Here is a 22,039-nt window from a genome sequence, read left to right as displayed (position 1 = left end):
TTAAAGATCAATTTCCTGAATCAATGATTTGTATCTATAGTGGTAATATTACTACCAGCAGATGAACATAATATTTTAATACTTTTAAGCAAACTGCATTGAGTAGTTTAGGTACAGAATGAATAATTTTATTTAGAGTGTCCAATTATAGACAATGCATCACTTATAAAATACATTGATGTAGGGACATGGTAATCAATAGATACATTTGAGTCTACGATAGGTCAATATTATTTTTAAGTTTTTTAAATAACTAACTTTTTGGCTAATTATTATTTTATTAAACACCAAGAAGGAATTCTCCTATATGTTGTTTTTATCTATTTTTACTCTAAAACTATTGATTTTAACTTTGTTGGACTTCGTCCTATACTGTCCTAGAGTCCTACGGGTTATATAGATTATAGAATGTGTGTAATGGTGTTGTAAATGATTCACGTCACTTTCTCTTAATCTCATTAATATATATTATTCATAATAGTATATATTAATATTATTATATATTATTATTTATTACACTAGACAACGCTCTATTAGTGTAATAATATAATATAGCCATAGCGTATGGAATTAATAAACGAGGTGTATATTGTATATTTTATATATATATATATGTATATATGTATATATATATTATATATATATATATATATGTATTACCTACCTACATTTTACTGAGAGAGCAACTTGCAGGGGCTTCAGAATTGTCTTTATACTTTATAGGAGGAACGGTTCTGCCGACGCGTGGCTTTAAAGCTACGTATCTATAATACGTTATTTTAATTATAGTATATTTTAGATTTTGAATTCCGAAATTGTGAATTTCTTGACTTTTACTTGAAATTGAATTGTGTAAAAAATAAAAATGATGTGGTGTATCAATTTGCATACTACAATATTACCATTGTATTTGATGCGTCTTACACTATATAGTATATACCTTTACCTATATTATAGTACATTAGTTTTATGTGTTTAAAATACATAATTTAATGATTTATAGTTAGCTTAAAAGTAAAACACAAGATTGTTTTTTATGCAGTTATTCAATTCATTTGAATGTTGAATCGTCAGTTGAACCTTATCCGACTAAAATTGATATGTGCTTACTATCTACCTATAAGTTAAAATGTTAGATAACTTTAAATAATTAACAACAACGTCCGTCGTAAATGTTACCTACCTACCTATTAAGTTTTGATCGTTAGGTTAGGTTAAATTGTCAACTTATATTGTTATAATTATTAATTAATACATATATATGATATAGGTACGTAATGTTACGATGGGAATTCTGAATACTAGTTCAATTAAGATGAGTCACTAAGTGACTGGAATATTTTATTTACCGTGAGTCCGTGTCTCCCACTGATTTCAGTGAAAAGGTAGCGGGAGGAAAACTGGTCATTGACAACGAACTACGAAGACGTGACTGCGGTCTGCGAAGTGTGTGCATTTCAGTTAGTGCAGTTCGGTCACAGCGCGGTGTTCATCGATGTAGGTACTGTTTTAGTGATTGTGTGAGCAAAATCAGAAAACATGAGTTTAAGAAAAGTGTCCCGGCGTTTGAGCTTAGATGAATGTACCCGCGAGTATTTGGAAATGGGAATGGACTTAACGAACAAGCGAAAAAGATATTTTAGTTTTCACGAGAATGCAAAAAATCGGAACCGAGATAGGCCAATATCTTTTGAACTTCCGGACATGGATTTAGTCGAAACCGACGAACGTACCGAAACAACTATTGACGGGACCAAAAGTACCAATCAATTGAGCGTTAATAACTACAAGGAAATGGTGAAACAATGTCTGCTGGACTCAGCAAAAGCATTCACTAATGGTTTTCAATTTCTTCACGATATCGAATCTGGTATGGCAAATTTAGATACATTAAATCGGTGTCCGCAGCAACTGAAAAATTTAATTGTTCTGTGGGCGTGTTTTGTCGATAAATGTGATGTCGTAGAAGTCTTAGTTAAAGCCGGTGCAAACGTTAATTACTTACTACCTTATAAAGGCTATGGTGCTGTTCATATAAGCGCTTTGAACGGTTGTGTTAATTGTTTGAGATGGCTGTTGAATAATGGATGTGAACCGAATTGCCGAGTTGACGAGATGACAGCACTACACTTTGCCACCTTCACGGATTCGGTTGATGCGGTCCATACACTTATGGAACACGGCTGTAAACTCGAACCCACTGTCCTCCATAGCGCTGTAAGATCCAGAGCTATAGGGTGCATTCAACTTTTATTATTCAAATACAACGTGGACGTTAATATGCTGGACTCAATGGGTTTAGCTCCTATACATATTTGCGCTGACCAAGGTTTTTCAGACTGTATGTACATGCTGTTAAGTTATGATAAAACGTTAATCGACCTAAAAGACTATCACGAATGTACGGCGTTGCATTTGGCTTGCGAATCTGCACACGTAGAGTGTGTAAAATTGTTGATCGAACACAAAGCTAATATACATGCTAAAAATATGAAATTTCAAGTACCTATGCACATGGCCGCAAAAGCTCCGAGTGTGGAATGCATCGATTTACTCATAAAAGCGGGGGCTGACGTCAACGCCAGAGACATAGATGACCGAACACCATTGCACTCAGCCATATCTGTTAAGACGTTAAATGTTTGTCACGCAGTAGACACTTTGCTATGTCACCAAGCAAAAATTAACGTACAAGATCACTTTGGTTTTACACCTCTGCACATTGCGGCGATCAACGAGGTGCCGGAATGTGTAGAGTCATTGTTAGCCAAGGGTGGAAACGTGGGTATTCAAACGTACGGTGGTATATCGGCACTAAACATGATTGTAAGAAAAGTGCCTTCGTGCGTGCCGGCCGTAGCCAAACAGTTGGACAGCGCCGTTACATCCAACTGGGCAGATGGATTTAAGCGCGGTCCGGAAATACAACTTCGATTTAAGTATTTGTTGAACTGTAATACTTTTGGTGAAATTGATTTACTAAAATGTTTTCAAGAAGAAGGCCAATATGAACTACTACAACATCCACTGTGTCAAGCTTTTTTATTTCTGAAATGGAGAAAGATACGAAAATATTATTTAATGCGACTGGCGAGCTTAGGATTTTTTATTCTTATGTATACGCTCTATGTAACGAGCGTATTGAGCCACGATTGTTACAATGCGATCCATTTGTCCAATCAAAGTACTTCGATTTGTTTCCAGAACAACTCCACCCTCGGTGAATTTTTAGTAGAAAACTATCAAGTAATGGATGTAATTATTTATATATTGTATTTAATCAGCATCATAGAAGGATTCTTGAAAATATCAGAAATGGCCGGCTATATGTATGTTCATCAATATGTTCTTAGTTTAAGTAATATGAGCGAATGGTTAGTATTAATAAGCGTTCCATTAATATCGTTCCATATTAGTGGATATACCGCTAACTGGCAAAATCATATTGGTGCCTTTTGCGTACTCTGCGCTTGGACCAATTTAATGATAAAAATAGGTCAACTACCTTGGTTTGACACCTATGTCGCCATGTACACTAAAGTTCAAAAAGAATTTGCAAAACTTCTCTTGGCATATATATGTCTATTAATAGGTTTTTCTGTTAGCCTTTGCGTCGTATTCCCTTCTTCTAAATGGTTCAAAAATCCCATAATAGGTTTTGTAAAAGTACTAGTGATGATGGCGGGAGAATTGGATATTTCAATGTTAGAAGTACATGATGATTCGCCAATAATATCTAAATTTAGCGCTTATATTGTATACGTAGCTCTTTTAATATTTGTGTCAATTATACTTATGAATCTACTAGTTGGAATTGCTGTGCATGATATACAAGGTTTAAAAAAGACTGCTGGTTTGTCTAAAGTTAGATGTCAGATTAAACTTATATATTATATCGAATTATTCATGTTGAGAAGTTTTTGGCCAAAAAACGTCAAACGTAGGGCTCTGGTTTATCCTTCCAAACATCGAGCTCATATGACAGTAAAACCGTTGAATCAAAAACAAACATTGCCCAGAGATATTATAGACGCTGCACGATTTTTAATTAAACGAAAAAAACAAGATAGCTGTGATGACAAAGAAATTTTTAAAATACAAGAAATATTAAAAGAAGTAAGAGATTTAAGAGCAGTTATAGAAGAAAATCAAAAAGTCATTAAACATTTGTTGATTAATGCAAATAAAGTATAATATAATTAATATGCATGTATACAAATATGTATAAAATAGGTAGGTAACAAATAAATAATAATAGTAGATATTTAATCAATTCACGAGGTGATGAAGAAAACATTTTTAATTTGACTATATTTTCATAGATACGATATATCGTTTCATGACCAGTCAATAATTTTAAATAAATATGTATAAAATACAAAATAAATCGTCTAAACCTCATACAAAAAGTAAATAGGCTCCTAGGTAAAATAGATCTTATTATTGAACAGGTAAGATTAAAGAATTTAGAATTTTTATTAACCTACATGTAATTAAACTACATCAAAAATATTGTAAACAATTCATATTAATTTTTCTATAAATACATTTGTAAGAAACTTTGTTACTTATTTAGTTATTTTATATTTTGATAAACAAATATTAATGATATATTTTTGTATTTGTATGTTCCTATACTGTTTTGTCTGTATTTTAATGTTAAGTTTAATGTATTGCTCAAAATGTGTGTTATGTGAAATTATAAAACATATAAAACATATAAAAATATAAAATATTGTTTGATTATTATATTTAACGATAATTATGACTACTTTAAATGAATACTCAATCCGTACATCCTTATTGGTTATATAGTGAGTATAGCCATAAAAGTAATTTATAACATTTAGTTATTTGTATTTATTTTTGTTTTTAAGAATTAACAAACTGAATTAATAATAATTAATTAGGAAGGTTTGCAAATTTCGGGTATGATACTTAGATATCTGTTTTACATACGTATACATTACATGATATATAATATAATTCAAAGAAAGTTTAAATTTTAGGGATAACATTATTGTAAAACTGTACATGTGGTACGTAATTCTCTAAAAGTAAAATTTACTTTTTATACATGTTCTATTGTGGGTGAATAAAAATTCCATTATACTAAATAATATGATGAGAAACTGTTTTGTAAATCATTAAATCACCTTGTATAGCTTATGTAGGTACATGTGTTTATAAAATTATATTAAGTTCTTAATGATAAATTATGTATTTTTTGTGTTTATAATAATTAAGACTCTATGTATTAAGAAAATACCTAAGGTAAAGTAATATTGTTGGTTGAAACCTTAAGCAATTATTGTGAAGGTTAACTAGTCAAACCTAACCTGTTTAGTGTTTCCACACCAATAATGTAAATTATAATTCAAAAATCATATAATAGTAATAAAATGGTAAAATAATATTATTTATATAAAATATTAAAATATAAAATTAAGTTTTCCGAAATATTATATTAATTAGTCCTTAACATGCTGGTAATACTATTATTATAGGTAGGTACTTATACTTATTAGTAATTTCATATTAAAAAAAATTTTTCTAAATATTGTAACTCAGGTTTCACATTCATGATTCACTTAATGCAAAAATCTGTAATTAACAATTTTTTTAAAGGGTTGTATGGATGCATGGTTGATATATACAATTGGCTATTACTGGTTATTATTTATTGTTGTTATTGTCGCTTAACAAATGGGTTTTTCAAATAACGTTTATTTTCAATATCGTAAAATGCATATTATTAATACTGTATAGGTTATAAAATAATCATACAGCAATATTCTTCGACGGTAATGCGTAATATTATGTACCGTATAAATAAATATCAGTCGAGTTCATGTATCAAATAGCAAAATTAATGTAAAAAAAAGGCGGGTAAGTCGTTGATGACAGTAGGTTACAAGTGGGTTACTGTAATGGATGTAATTAAATTTGAATCCAATGATATTATTATCATTGTATACGAAAAACGATTCTGAGCGAAGACGGTTTATCTGTCTAGGATATATTATAGATTATTAAAAATATTCAAATCTTAGATTTAAAAAGAAAATTTTTTATGAATTTCTAGTTTGAAATAATTTGCGAATTTTCGTGATTTTTACATATGTTGTCAAAATTCAAACTTTGAATGCTTGTAAAAAAAAAATTCTGACTATGAATTTATTTTATTTTTCAACTTCTATTGTTAAAGTGTGTTAGAAGCCTTGTATTAAATTTTCAAGCTTTTCTACCGAACAAATGAATTTTTATCGATATTTATAGAAATAAAACTAAAAAAGTTGAAAAATTAAAATGTCAGTAAACAGCTCAAAACAAATCTAAATATTTTGAAAATTTTAGCAATTATATAAAATGCCTATATAAACATTCAGTCAAAATTTCAAGTAACTGCGGTCATTTGTTATAGTCTTTTACAGTTACACCAAAATAAGAAAATCACTAAATGTGAAATCCAGTTAAAATCCAATGTTGTAAAGATTTAAATTTCAAATGCTCATAAAAATGTAATTTGAATTTCCGGTGGACTTTTTATTTGTGATAAAAATTTAAAAACTTGTAAGGAATCTTGTATTAAATTTTTAAATCTTAGATTTAAAAAGAAAATTTTTTATGAATTTCTAGCTTAAAATAATTTGTGAATTTTCGTGATTTGTACGTATTTTGTCAAAAATTCAAACTTTAAATGCTTATAAAAAAAAATTGTGACTATAAATTTCTTTTATTTTTCAACTGCTATTGTAACATTATGTTAAAAGCCTTGTATTAAATTTTCAAGCTTTTCTGTCTAACAAATACATTTTTATCAATATTAATTTAAAAAAAACTAATAATGATCGAAAATTTCAAATGCCTATGAATAGTTCAACTTAAGTCGAAATTTTTTGAAAATTGCATGGTGGATATAATATAATTATATAAACATTCGGTGAAAATTTCATGTATCTATGGTCATTTGTTTTAAAGTTACATCAAAAACCAAAATCGATTTTGTCGAAAAATGAGTGTGCGTAAAATTTCCCGTTTTTCCCTTAATTTTTAGTTTGTTTTTCTCGATTATTTAGAAAAGTATTAAGAATTTTTTACTTTTGATTCCCCAAAGTACCAACTAGATTCATTTTCTGATCGAACGAAGTACTGAAGTCAAAAATCGAAGCACTTTTACTGCTCCAAAACGTGATGACAGACACAAAAAAAAAAAAACACACATCACGGTAAAATCAATACATTCATTGCTCCGCACAGAATCTAATAATAAGATGTACGGGTATAGGTATAATACATTAATACAAAAGTAAATTAATAGTAAATGCAATATTATATATAGTCCAAGTGATTAGCGGTAACAAACGTAGTGACAGAAACATAGTGCATTATTACGTGAATAATAATATATATTATCTTTGGTAGCAGGTATGTATATTGTATTATAATTTATTATATTTCATATGGAGAGAAAAATAATAATTTATAGGTGTATACTTTTTTGTTATAGTTGAATACTTGGTTTAAAGTTAAATTTATTAGGTAGGTAAGTAATTATTATAACTACACGAGTGTTATAGTATTTGTATAATGCACATTATTAAGCACAAAGAGAAAAATATGTAAAATGTTGCATTTTTAAATATCATTTGTGACTATAATCGTGACAATATGGGTGTGGTATTAATGTATTATACATTTAAAAAATGTAATCATCCATTCCTAAATTAGGTACTACTTTGTTGAAAATGTCCCAATAAATATTTTATCGTTAATTATATTAGGTATGTGTAGGATGTAGGTATATAGTTCATGTACATTTATTGTTGAAAACTGATATAAAAAAGACTATTTTAAAATAATTACTAAAGGATGAAATGTCACTTATCAACTTATAATCATTAATTCATTAGCCAACTATAACATTATTTTCTTTTAAATGAGTATATATTATACTAATATATAAGTACCTATTTGGATTTAAGTTTGAATAAATGTTAGTAAATACCTACCTATGTATAAAGTAATAAGTGATACCTACTATTATTATTATGAAATTAATCATTATATGGTAGAGAATATATAAATTATTAATCGTACTACAGTTAGTTTTGTTACAACAAAATTCAATTCAATTAATCTAAGGATTATTATTAATTAATCAATCTTAAAATATAATTATAGGCACGTTAGATGTTTAAAAATTAAAAATTAAAAATTAAAATAAAACCTTTCGCAGTGAAATTAAAAAGAAATATATTATTGAAATTGAATGTGCTAATATAAACTAATCTGATTATCAATAAATTGATTAATGATTAGGTACCTACTAGGTAATATCTACTGTACTAAATATTGGTTTCCGGAAAAAATAATGCTTATTCCCACTGTTTACAGAAAAGATCGTCGTTCATGAACACACGATTACACATTCATGTTAATAGTTAGTGAACTATACGCGAACGCCACTCGTTTTCTTTTCAAATAGAACATGAACGTGAACGACGTTTATATTTAAATTAATTTGAACGATTTTTAAGATGCTAAATTTAATAAATATATGCATATAATTGAGATACTTTTGAAAATTTATATTATGCTCTAACGTCTAAATTGTGTTTTAATTTTATTTTTTTTCAATGATTTTCTATATAAACTGCTGGTAAACTATTCTAAACAAAAATTTGATGAACGACCTAATGAACGTGTTCATTTTTTCAAATAACGTGAACGTTCTTTTGAAAAAAAAACGTGAACGTGAACGAATTCAGTATTTTAGTGAACGTCCCGACCACTGCTTATTGCTTATTCCCAGTAGTTGACTTGAAAATAAAGTAATAGAGGTACTCTAGCTACTTTTAAAATGTAGCGTCCCTAGCATTTTAATAAAGCTTACATAACTATGGTGGTGGGGGTGTCACCCAACACCACCATTTATGGTCCCTTTTAAGAAGCATAATAAATTATTAAGAAACATCTATCAATGAATCATAACATATAAATCATAATTTATTAGATGTAACCGTGTAACTTAAGGTTCACTTCATATTAGAATTAGATATCATGCAAATATCAATACAATAAAATTATAATTTAAATTTTCAAACACAATTTTGTATTTAATTTTAATTAGTAGGCAAGTTAAAAGTTTACATAACAATCCCTCCCATGCGTTCCTCTTTACAAAAGAAGTAGGGGTACGCTAGCGAATCCAAAAAATATTAATAGAGGTACTCAGTCCCCCCCCCCAGTCAACCATTGCAAGTACCACTCATTTCTAGATTTTACACATTGGATTTCGAATTTTCGATGATGATCATAAATCTCGTATTATCAATTGTCTACTGCAGTGTAGGTAGATAATTTAAGTTGTTAATATTCACAAATTCATCAAATTTTCTATATATTATTGTGACTTATAACATAATTATTATGAACGATTATCAGTCATTAATTTAATTATTACCCATGCACCTACTATGATTTATAGTTATAACTTTACGACTATAACCAAGTGCACATTTCAATGTTTAATGATCTCTTCAATGTCCTTCTACATAGTATAATTTATCAGTATTTAATATTTTATACTATTATAGTATTTTGAGTAGTTGCAATGCACTTGCGTAGTGTTAACTGTTTAGTTGGTAGTATAGCTAGTATAGGTATATACTATATAATTATATATACCTACCTAACTATAGGTACAATATATTGGCAATTATTTATTAATATTGTTATTATAATTTGTGACTGCTACTTTATAGGTAGGCGGAATGTCACAATTTAGTGTTGGCTGTATAGATCTTGCGAGGAACGAGGAATAATAGTTATTATTCTGAACACAATATAATTTATGCAAATTGTAAATGAGTACTTATTTTATATTTATATATTTCATTTTACATTTATACAATACATATAAAAGAAATAATATGCGAAGGATGTGGGACCTCGCTCACTATCAAACATAATATATACTAACGGTAACGGAATGCCAACTATATCAACAGGAACGAATAAACTTCAATATTACAGAAACACTTGATTCACTACTCGGTCCGGATCCCGACCAAAACAGGAAAATACTTAATTTTTTAAAATCAACTAATTTAATAAAACAAATATAATGTAAATGTAAATGTAAATACAATTATGTAACAAAGTATCACATAAAAAAAAAAAAACTGTAACCAATGGCCTAAGATGCCGGGTTGTAACAAATAGATCAATAAAAAAATAAAAAATAAATAATAGAGAATTTTTAAGAGGAGAATTAATTTGGTTACAGAAATTGAAAAATTAAAATTATAAGCAGGTATTTAGTTAGATATAGATGAGAGGAAACTACACATTCTATAGTATTTATAAAAACCAATGAAAATACGATCTAAGACAAATAGACTTAGCCGTTTAAGCGGGGATACTATTGGATGTAAAAAATATGAATAAATCAATCAATAAAAATATGAGTAGGTAGTACAAATTAAAAAAAATAAATCACAGTATGAAAAAAATGTATTTCATTGAATACGCCCTGTGCCGCCTAGATTAGTATCTATTAAAATATTTAAAGAAAAATTAAAACATTTTAAAAATTAATAGATTTAATAATCAAAAATAAAATATAATTTTTACTTTATACTTATGATAGATCGCCTAAAATATTTCACGTAGGATGGTAGGAATTATGTTTTATTTCTGATTTATATATAAATGATAACCGTACCGTCCGTGCCTTACCTATTGTTTATTGTTTATTCATTATTCATTGAAGCAGCTAACAGTTACTCTAAAAAATTAAAGAAATTTATTGTTGAGGATGAACAAATCCTAAAAATTGTTCAAAACTATCAAAGTAGAATTAAAATATCATTATTTCGTGGAATCTCCAGGGTAAAGTAGGTTTTGGCATCAATCCAATTATTTTCATTGTCATCTGAATATACGTCATTGGTACGCATGTCATTAATCATTATCTAATTTTGGTATTTGTAGGTATTCAGTACACTGCTTGTAGACTTATAATTATTTTAATTGATGGTGCTTCATTATTTTTATGATTATCTAAACCACTATAATACATTAATATAAACTAGATAATTATCTATAACTATATGCCATAGTCCATATAGGAGTATCTATACTACCTACCTAAGGTCAGTTTTACATGCGTTATCTGCTATTTTTTTCGATATCGTTTGTTTTATCGTTTTATGTACTTATTATTGGCTATTTGTAGAAGATATTTTAAAACATTAGAGTTATACTCACGTAGTAACTATCGTAGGTAACATCGATTCCCCTGTATAGTTGCAGAGGAAAATCCCACGAAGGTTACCACCTGCCAGTTTGTTATTAGTAAAACTGTAAAAGCATCATGTCTTTTTTTTTATATTCAACATTTAATATTATATAATAAATCCATGTCAACAGTATCAGGAATATTATTACTTAAACCTTCAAATTCAACTATAGGATATGCATCTGCTTTTAAAAGTATCTTATTATAAAAATATATGTTAAAAAAAAAATAATGTAAATAATATAATGTAAATGTATTATTTCTATATTAACTGTCGAGCTATTAAAGTTTATTACTAAAAGCTAATAAAAAAAAAAAAAAATGTATTATATAAATATATTATTTTATTATTTTTATTATATAACACATATTATACATTTTAGTTTGAAAAACTTACTCTTGAACGTTTTGTTTGTTCTGGGCCGTCTTTTATATTTTATTTTATCCAAAAAGCTTTGGGAAAATGTGTTTGACAAATTCGATCACCTACTAATAGGGGAATTGGAACTACAAATTCCCAATTTTCTCTACGCTTTTTAGTGACTATAAAAGTCGGTACTCCTTCTGTACCTATATTGCATATGGCACATTTTTTTGGCATGATGACTAAGAGTCGGACTGATTAATAATATAAAAAAAATCCAAAAGTTATAATCTACGAAAACACTCATTACTTAAGTTAAATTACTTAACAATATACCTTTGTTTTAATAACTTTTGGCGCAATTTTTGATTAATGTTTTAGATTTAGGCGGGGATATGAGTGTATTGGTTTTACAATGTTTTTTTCTGTGTTAGTTTACACATTTAAAAATATAAAATATGACTTCGCCCTCCTCCCTCCAGACATGTCTCTCCCAGTCTAGATTAGTGTATACTGTATAGTGCCTGATGTATGGGTTATAAATGCTACACGTACACTCGAAAGTCCAAACCTACTCCCCTAGTACTTTCCAATACAGTAGAAAAGCTGGCAGCTGCTGCAGAATGAAAGCCCCGGTTAATAAATAAAAACTAAAATAATAATCCGCTAGATAGTGACACGTGTGCATGACTATTCCCTGTCCGGTCTTTAGGAGCACGGATTCCATTATCAAGTTGCCAGACCTAATAATCTAAGACCGTGGTTTCCACCATTATATTATTATATTATTATTTCCACCATTATATTATATTATATTATTATATGTTCATGGTTTCCACTATTATATATTATTATAGTATTACAGTTTTACAGTACGCGTGTGCATTGTAAACGTAAAATTTTCAGATATTGTGTCCAATAACTCGGTGACGTGGTTAATCATGTGGTAACTTAACCCAACCAACCAACCATAACAAATGATTTGCGCAAAAGTGGGTAGCGATAACTTGACTTTATGTCTTGAGTAAGTGTAAGACTCTTGAAAGGTTGTTGCGGTTGACTGGTAGTTTGTATTTTTATTCTCGAGTAAGCCTAGAGAAAATTCATTGAAATTTCTCTTTAAAATCAATAAGACACTAGGCTTTATATTGGTTTAGTCTCTTCTCTTTGAAATCGCCGCATACAGCTTTCAATCGTCAATATTTAATCATTTTAGTTGGGAAGATACTCAGGTACTCAGTTCCAATAAAAATAAAATATTTAATATTAATAGATGTTATCATGGCCGGTGGTCCGCACAACAGAACCAGTTATACCTTTATTACCTTTGATTATAATTATAAATAATAAAAGTTTTTACAATCAATGCTAATGATACGTACCAAGACGATAGCCGCAGTGCTTTCTACCGTTGTAATTTGGAACGTACTTACCTATTATCATTTATTTTTGACACTAGATGACGCTGAAGTATAAGATTTTTTAATGATATTGTTATGATCGATTGTATTAGGTACGTAAAATCCAACCTACGTACTTACCGCTCTTCCGACGACGTTTTCTCCTAATCTGTATCTGACATCTGTGATCATTATTTTTGACCAGGAAAGACTGAAAGTGATCCATAAATTTCAAGTAATTTGGAAATCAATATTTGTCATTTACTGCAATTTCTGGCCTAGAATGTTAAGGTTTTCTGAGTGCTGAATGATATGAAATAAGTGAAATCGGGACACTAAGTTTTGGAAATACGTACAACGCACTTACTACATACAAAGTTATTTTAATTTTATCAATTTATAAAATATAATATATTTAACGTACTATATTTTATTAAAAAGTTTCGTATATTGACATATCGTATACCTAATTAAGTGGTGATAATTTAGCCTTACTAAAGTTTGCTATGTCATGTCAATTTTTAATCCACCAGTTAGGTATTAAAAAAATACCCATGACTTCGAATCACGACAACACGTGGTAATAAACTCAAAGTAAATATATAATTATGTTTATATAAATTTATTATACCTAATGAATTTTACATATTAAAAAAATAACATCCAAGACACCGAGAATATTGAACTATATACCTATCTGTATATTATGGTGTAGACCAGTGGTTTTCAAAATTTTATCATACACGGCACACTAACCTTTTTTTAGATGAAGAAAATTGTATTGTTTTAAATTAATTATAATTTTACAAATATTGAATTAGAAATGTGTAATTGAAGGGCTAACACATATTTATTAATTATAATTACATTGTAATTAGTTATAAAATGTATTTACAAAAAAAAAAAAGTGTAGTTTATACTTTATTTATATTTTTTAAATTTATTTGATGAAACATATTTACAATCTGTATTTACAGTTATACAATAGGTAAATGTGATGGTGATTGATTGGCAGGAAGGAGAAGTCGCCCAGTGACGGCACCCCATGGAAAGTGAATTAAGAAGAGAGTAGGTCCCTACACCAGTTCCTTTTCAGACGCCTGGGTGGATTACCTGGAATTTGATTGGATGAAAGTTAGATGATTATTAATGTACTGAATGTTTTATGTGTTTTTTTGTAGGTGATTTTGGCAAAGCTGTTTAAGTTGGGAATGCAGATGTCATTATGAAGTGACCCATACCTAATGAGAAATGTGTGCCTGATGGGCTTTACAAAATTTTTTTTTTATTTTTCTCGTTTTTTTTTATATATTCGTAAGTGCTAAAAACCTTTATTCACAAAGATATAAGGTTAAAAAAATAGTCAGTACTATTATTAAGACAATATCTTTTTATCATCAATAAGATAATATTATTTTAATTATTTTTTAACCATTAATTTTACTATATTTTATACCAATTAATATATCCATTTTTTAGAATTTGAACCTCGATATATTCCCCTAAAAATTAAATTTTTCAAAAACTACCCGCGGGTGAAGAACGTTGGCAAGAAAACGGAAAATCGTCTTGAATATCTCACTGTATGTCTGTAAAATTATATCTGGTTTCACAACCAGGATTAGATAAATTAAACTCAAAAGGGTTGTAAGAAATCAATAATATTTTTTAATAATTGAAATGTACTTCAAAATGGACCTTATAGTTTACCTAATTTACCTAAGTTTTACAAAATTTATATGAGCAATGTGCAAAAAATACAAATTATACCAACTACGAAGTATAATCAGCTATAAGTACTTACTAAAATGTAACTAACACTGTTTTGTATGATATTTATATTGAATGTTCAGCATATACATTAAATTAAATGTTAACATCTATTTTCTTTCACTCCAACGATTTTAGGTAAGTACCTAGCATTTTTAATTCATTTTTAAATTATGTCAATTTATTGGTTCGTGCATGTACATTAAAATATGATTTTAATTGGATTAAAATAAGTAGAGGTTACACGCAATAAAATTCTGAAACACTATAATTATTACAATTTATTATACTTTTTATTCTTTTATTTATTACGTTGAAATAAATTAAATATGAAACAATTGTAGTTTTTATCCCTATAAGTTTTATTACAAAGCCAGAATTTCGATATCACGATTATCTCGGGACACTTTGTATTACTAGCATATTATTATTATTATTATTTATTACCACAGATTAAATTACACAGTGTTAAACGTATTCATTTACGTTCGTTGTCTCCATAATATTTAATAAATTGTATAATAAATTGACATAATTGTACAACACACTATAATATAATTGCTTAGATAAATATATTCATAAGTATTATTAAGTCAGTTCATACAACTTTTACCCTAAGACAAGGTCAATGCCCAAATGTTTCAATTAATAACATACCTATCCCATCACTCAATGCTGTTAAATATTTAGGATTAATCCTTGACCAAAAATTAACTTGGAACAAGCATATAAGAGCTAAGAGATTAATCCTTAACGCTCGATCTAGATCGCTAAAAACAATTTTATCAAAAAATAAATTTACTAACTTAAAAACAAAACTACTTGTATATAAAACTCTCCTTAAGCCAATATGGACATACGGGTTACAACTCTGGGGATCTGCCAAAAAATCAAATCTAAATAAAATTCAAGTCTTTCAGAATATTACCCTCAGAAAAATCACTAACACTCCCTTCTACGTCTCTAATGTAACTCTCCACCAAGATCTAGGTATTCTACCTGTTGTAACTGAAGTGAAACTATTTTACAAACGTTTCTTTGACAAACTTGAAAATCACCCTAACCCACTAATAAAAGAGCTGCATACCTTTTCACTTCCTGGAAATCCTCAACGTAGACTCAAAAGGAAATGGTGTCGTGACCATTTAAATTAAATATCCCACAATCACCCTAAATATTTCGTCAAGTAAGTAAGTGCCACTAATAGGTGGCTTCTTCATCAAGCAATCCATGTTTTTTTTAAACTCTTATCGTATACGCTGATTGTGCAAATTGTATAGATTGTGTATGTGCATTTGTATAAAAAAAAAAAAAAAAAAAAAAAAATAATAAGTATTATTATATTTCAATACTGTGCTATAAATAAATAAATTAACGCTTTAATTTAATGTTTACAGTATGCTTATATCTATAATGAAAAGTACAAACGTAAAAATGATTTAGTTTGGAAATCAACCACAAAGATATCATTAAAAATTGTCCGGGAATACTAAGCACCGGTATATTTTGAAAAAATGTACTTTCTATAACATCATGACATCATGTTACATGTTTAAACTATTTATAGCTTTGTTGGTTCCTTTTTCATTGAACAATTTTCCGGGATTCCTCACATAATTATATGCATTTAAAAAGGAGAGACGAACAGTGGCGTAAACTGGGGGTCGGACGGGGTTGCATTTGCGACCTCTGAAAATATTATAGAGTTGCATCGTTGCATGAGTGTCTTTTTGCGACTCCGAAAATCACGATTTCAGTTTTCAAAAAATTAAAATATCAATAATTATTTAATTAATTGACTAATTTATATTTTGAGAACAAATTTTTTATTTTGTTTTGAATCACTGGAATTATTATTATATTATACATATTATGTATACTTTCCACATTTTCTTATAGTTTTGTTTTTGACCATTTTCTATTAATAAACCTACCAATATGTATTTATTGTGATCGGCAGAGTCGAATCTCAATGGTAGCTGAATATTTATAGTGAAAACGTGTTTCACTATTTTATGTTTGTTGATTAAAATTATTATTATTTGTTTTACATATTCATTTATTTTTTGACACTTGTATATTTATTTCTTATTCCGCGAACGATGCAAAATTAAAAGTATTTCAACAGCTTGCTAAAATAGACAAATTTCTTGTAAAAATATCGAAGTCAAAAGTAAGCATCTATCTTTACTTTAAATTCATATATAACTTTTGATTTGTATGCATTAAGTTTAAAGTAGCGGTTAAACTATATTACTGCAGATTTACATTATATAAAAACTACAATTTTGACAAATAAAACAATTTATATTTGATCTGTAAATTAATTTATCAGGTAATATAATATTATTGTTGAACAAGTTTGTTACAATTATTTATTAGAGTCTAGATTAAAAGAACTGTAGTATTTAATGTATTCATATTATATTGTTTAAGAAAATTATATATATTCTATTGACGGTAATTAATTATACCCTATTTATATTGTATATTCATAATACATACCAGTCACCAATAGATATTATATATGTTTAAGGTTAAAATAATTTTGTTGAGATTGTGTACTTTTTACTTATAATATTATATTTAGAACAATATAAAGCTTTTTGGGGGGGTAGAGGGGCTTAGCCCCCCAAAAGTCTGTCTAACCGGGAAACTGATTGCAACCCTAACAATTTAGCCCAATTTACGCCACTGGAGACGAATATAAGAAAAATAAGCAAAAAGCTTCAAAAGATTCGAATTTTTGGAAGTCAAATGGTGGGAGTAATAAAATGAAAGATGTGGTTATTGTAAAGTTGGCAGATAAAACGTTATCAGTTGAATAGCCTTATCATAATATTTTTTTCATTGACAAATGAATAAAACCTAAAAATCGTTAAAATGATGTTCGTAAATCATTATTCATTAGCCTTTTTCTAGATCTCTAAAATGTCTAATTGTTGTACGTGTAACACTTTGTAAATATGTAAATGCCGTAAACCATAAAAATGTTGACTGTCGTCATTGCATTATCGTTTGTTTTAAATTGAATACATTTTGGTGTATCCTTATTGATATCACACAATTAACTAAGTAAGTAAGTACCTATAATTTATAATAATATTTAAATTCAGTTATTAACCGTTTATTTATGTAAAATAGTTAATTATAAGTAATGCATCCAAATTTTGGAAAGTTACGACTTGGTAACATCCTAAAATTTACTGACCATTGTATGACATGTTCTAATAAAGATACTATGTTATTCATTTCAGTAGAAAATTGTGTTTGATACCTACCATGGTTGCTTTGTTATACAACATCTTAAGACCTCCATTTTGAATTTGATAATTTAAAAAACACATAATATATGATTTTATACTATTGTATATGATTATAAACATAAATTATAAATAAATAAAATGTATATTTTTAGAACTGTTCAACAATGGACTTAAAACAAGGTTCAAGTACTGATTGGTGTTCAGATGATTTTGATCAACATGATATCAATAGACCAGGACCTTCAGGAATGAAACACAACACGGGTCATTTTGTGGTAATATAACTTTTTTTACCTAAAAAAATTATAACAAAAATGTCCTGTTATTATATGTACAGTAGAATCTTGACTATCCAAACTTTTGGGACCTTACCTAATTTGAATAGGTACTAGAAATTGTTTAAAACATTTTTTTTTTTTTTACAACTTACAATTTTTTGTTTTTTAATTTTTTTTTTAATGACAATGCTTCAACATCTTAGGTTAAGGTTATTAGCCTACAATTTTAACAATGTGAACTGAAATAAAATGCAGACATGCAGTTGTATGAAATATGTTTCTTAGGTACTTCTTCATTGTCCAGTTGCTAAAAATCACACTATGGGCAATTACTCCTAACACAAGATGGTTTATACTTGATCGTGAACAAACATTGTGACCTTTGACAAAAGTACCTAAGTGGCTTGGTGAGGTGCGGTCGTACGTTAAATCTGCGGAAACGCACTGAGTGTTCGTATCGGCCCCAGTGCTAGCTCCCGGATGGGTGACCACCCGGGATTTTTAGCAACATATCCTTGCCACACATACACAAACACTTGTTACAACCCTACCCACTTAAAAACCTACAAATAAATATAGAAAAATAACCCCTATTGTACCACCCCACACCCAATGGCCTATGTTGCCGCGGGTTGATGAAAAAAAAAAGTACCCAAGAATGATTCCAATTTCAAAAATATAAAATTATATTTACTTAAATATTTATTCAACTGTTATAGAAGTAGGTATGGGATTTAAAAAAGGTCTGTACATATGATTTGTGAAATTATTTATTTACTACCTACGCACTATTACACATTGAAATATTCTAATAATTAACTATTATTGTTCGAACAATAAGGAGAATTGTTAAATATTAAATTAAAATATTCTTAAAAACTTTAATTTTTTTTATTAGTGATAAGGCTTCAACATCGTAGGTTATTAGCTTATAATTTTAACAATGTGGAGTGTGTACAGAAATAAAATTTATAGATATTTACAATTTATGGTTTAAGTATATGTAATGGAAAAATTTGAAAATTGCTTTGGTGTTCTTTTCACTAAAAGTAAGAGGGGAGTTGTATTTTTAAAAATTGTCCGAGCTTTGGTGTATTTTGGGCATCTAGTGATAATGTGGTCAATCTATAGGTTCACGTTGCATGTGTTGCGTACTGGAGCAGGTTTCTTGGTGTTGAGGAAGGAGTGGGTGAGGTGAGTGTGGCCTATTCAGGCTCGAGTTATAATGACCTAACTTACAATTATATACTATATATTATTAAGTATTACTTATAACTAAGTATTTAAGAATATGTTATCATGTTTATGATATTGCTTATTGTTTTGATCAAATTCGGAATATAGAGCATTCTGATACACTATTGTAGTTCGGAAAGTAAACGGTTTGTAACAGTTTGTATAATGGATGTTCATATAATCAAGGTTCTACTGTAATTATTATTGAATTGTTTTTATGTAATATTAATATAGATATATTAATTAACCTGTTATGCCTATATTAACTAATGTTTTGTTATAGATTGGCGGTATGAAGTTTAAAAATATTGATTTCATTAAAGATACCTTCACAGATGATAGTATTGTATTATCAGATACCAACGGCCGTCCATTTGATGTACTAACCAACAATGATATGCATTCCATGGCAGTTCTTGGTAACTGAATATATATATATATATATATATATATATATATATACATATATTCAATTTAAATTTATTAATTGCTTAATTTTTGATTTTTTAGATAACCAAGCTACAGATTTTGGAATGACTAAACACTCACAAACTGTAATGTTACCAGAATACAACACTATGTCAGAAGTGGAGACTTTGGTATCAATGCCAGATCAGTATTTTCAAAATGATTTATATCACATTAAATCAAATAATATGTCTCAAGTCTCTAATAGACATTCAGTCATGGATAGTTTATCACATGACAATTCTTTGGTGCAAATTGATCAGTTATCATTTATTCCCAAACAAACTGATAATTTTGTCAATAATCTGGGAAGTAATCAAGATTTGATTTTAGAGACTGGGAACAATCGTTTTATCTTTTCAGAAAATGGTGGTAGTTATATTGAAGTGACTTTGAAAGATAATAATGTGTTAAATAATGATGGAAATGAATTTTATACTGTACCACAGTCTAGATCTATTCAAAATAATCATATTGCCCAAAAAATTGTGTCCATAGATGATTTAAGTTTATTATCTTCTCCAAAATCACATCATAATGTAGAGTTACTAGTCAACCACGAAGAATTAGTGGACAATATAGACACTTGTGATATAGCAGTTGTTGATGAATCACAAATTCCACTTAACACTAGTCAGTTAAAAGGAAGAATCGATGAAGGATCTGAAAGTGTTTCTCTTGATGTTGATCATCATCAACATAGTTCAGGTATCTATAAAACAGAAATTAAAATTTATTTACTTATACAATTTAAATAACTTTATGTCTTAATTAGATAAATAAATCAATATTAAATAAAACATTTTTTTTTTGTTTTTCTTTATTAAGGTTTTCAAAGAATGTCCAAAGAAACAATTGAAAAGATAGCAGAAGAATTTGTTAGACAACCACTCTGTATTGATGAAGATATTAGTATTAATTTTATCAGTAGAATTAATCCAAAGCCACCTGCTCTAATAGAATATTGTAAGCATTAGAAAAATACATGATATTCTATTATTTATAGGTATAGAAATATAGGTTAAGAAAAACATTATGTACTAACTAGAAATAAATCATTTAAAATAGATAATAATAATTATAAAATAAAATGTTATAATATTAAAAGGCAACTTTTCATAGTAACGATAATTATTAAGATTTTTCAACAACTGGATGTCCAGTGCCATTATACATTTGACAGAATTTTTGAGACTTCATGGTGTTCTTTTGTGGTCTCTGAAGGTACTGTTAGAATATTTATTGAATATGTTGAATAACATGGACTGTAATGTGGCTATAGTTGTTGGTTAGATAGTGAGTGGTTTCTATTTGTCTTCCATTATTAATTAATAGATTTTTTTCTCCAGAACAGCATAGCCTATTTAGGTACAACGTTAGATTTTGTGTAGCCCTTAGTAAAATAAATTAGATACTATTTATGTAGAATAAGCCCCACAAGAATAACTGAATAATTAAGATATACCAGGCTACAGCAATGTGGTCTATTAGTTATTGCTATGCTTGTATCAATAGGATTTTGATGTTGAAACTACTTCCCTTCAAGTTTTCAATTAATTTACTAAAAATGCTTAATAGGTTATTTTATAATAACTTAAAAAAAATATATTATAATGATTTTTAATTGAATGTGAGCCATTTACCCAAAATTGTTCCTTAATGAATCAATGTTCATGCAATTGCTCAACTGCAAAAATAACTTGGGTGTTCTCTTATTCCCAGACTTCAATTACCGTTCTCACATTTTATAAATAAGTTGCTAGGCCTTCATACAATTGTCTAACTTCTAGCTCATCTCTCTAATAAAGACCCTTTATTGCTCGTTAGTTTGGCCCATGCTTGAATACAAATTAGTCTTGTGGAATTCCCTTATAGCTTCAGACTGCTACCATAAGCAAGTCCAAGTCCAAAGAAGTTTTATATCCTACACTGGTTATATACTAAAAATTCCC

The 22,039-nt window shown here is 28.3% G+C and overlaps 2 protein-coding genes across 4 annotated transcripts in view; both read left to right on the top strand.

Annotated features, from left to right (window-relative positions):
- The first annotated feature begins 1,449 nt into the window (after positions 1–1,449).
- LOC107163327 (ankyrin repeat domain 61 water witch) lies at positions 1,450–5,460 on the top strand. The gene has a single exon (XM_015510698.2). The coding sequence runs from the start codon at positions 1,540–1,542 to the stop codon at positions 4,192–4,194; it is 2,655 nt and encodes an 884-aa protein (XP_015366184.2). The 5' UTR covers positions 1,450–1,539; the 3' UTR covers positions 4,195–5,460.
- Positions 5,461–17,686: 12,226 nt separating this feature from the next.
- LOC107163363 (PR domain zinc finger protein 10-like) overlaps positions 17,687–22,039 on the top strand; it is a 67,845-nt gene continuing 63,492 nt past the window's right edge. Inside the window, exons 1-5 of one of the 3 annotated variants that reach the window (XM_089226227.1) lie at positions 17,687–17,914; positions 18,258–18,380; positions 19,903–20,038; positions 20,130–20,795; positions 20,916–21,053. In XM_089226227.1, coding sequence (XP_089082353.1) covers positions 18,270–18,380; positions 19,903–20,038; positions 20,130–20,795; positions 20,916–21,053 — 1,051 coding nt within the window. In that variant the 5' untranslated portion in view covers positions 17,687–17,914; positions 18,258–18,269. Of the gene's footprint in view, positions 17,919–18,257; positions 18,381–19,902; positions 20,039–20,129; positions 20,796–20,915; positions 21,054–22,039 lie in introns of all 3 variants that reach the window. The other 2 variants (XM_089226226.1, XM_015510756.2) reach the window with 2 other exon arrangements.

This window comes from Diuraphis noxia, unplaced genomic scaffold (assembly GCF_037042655.1).
Source record: "Diuraphis noxia isolate RWA-SAM2 unplaced genomic scaffold, SU_Dnox_SAM2 contig0004, whole genome shotgun sequence".
NCBI classification, from domain to species: Eukaryota; Metazoa; Arthropoda; class Insecta; order Hemiptera; family Aphididae; genus Diuraphis; species Diuraphis noxia.
The sequence above is the reverse complement of the archived record's forward strand: the minus strand, read 5'-3'. Positions and strand labels throughout refer to the sequence as shown.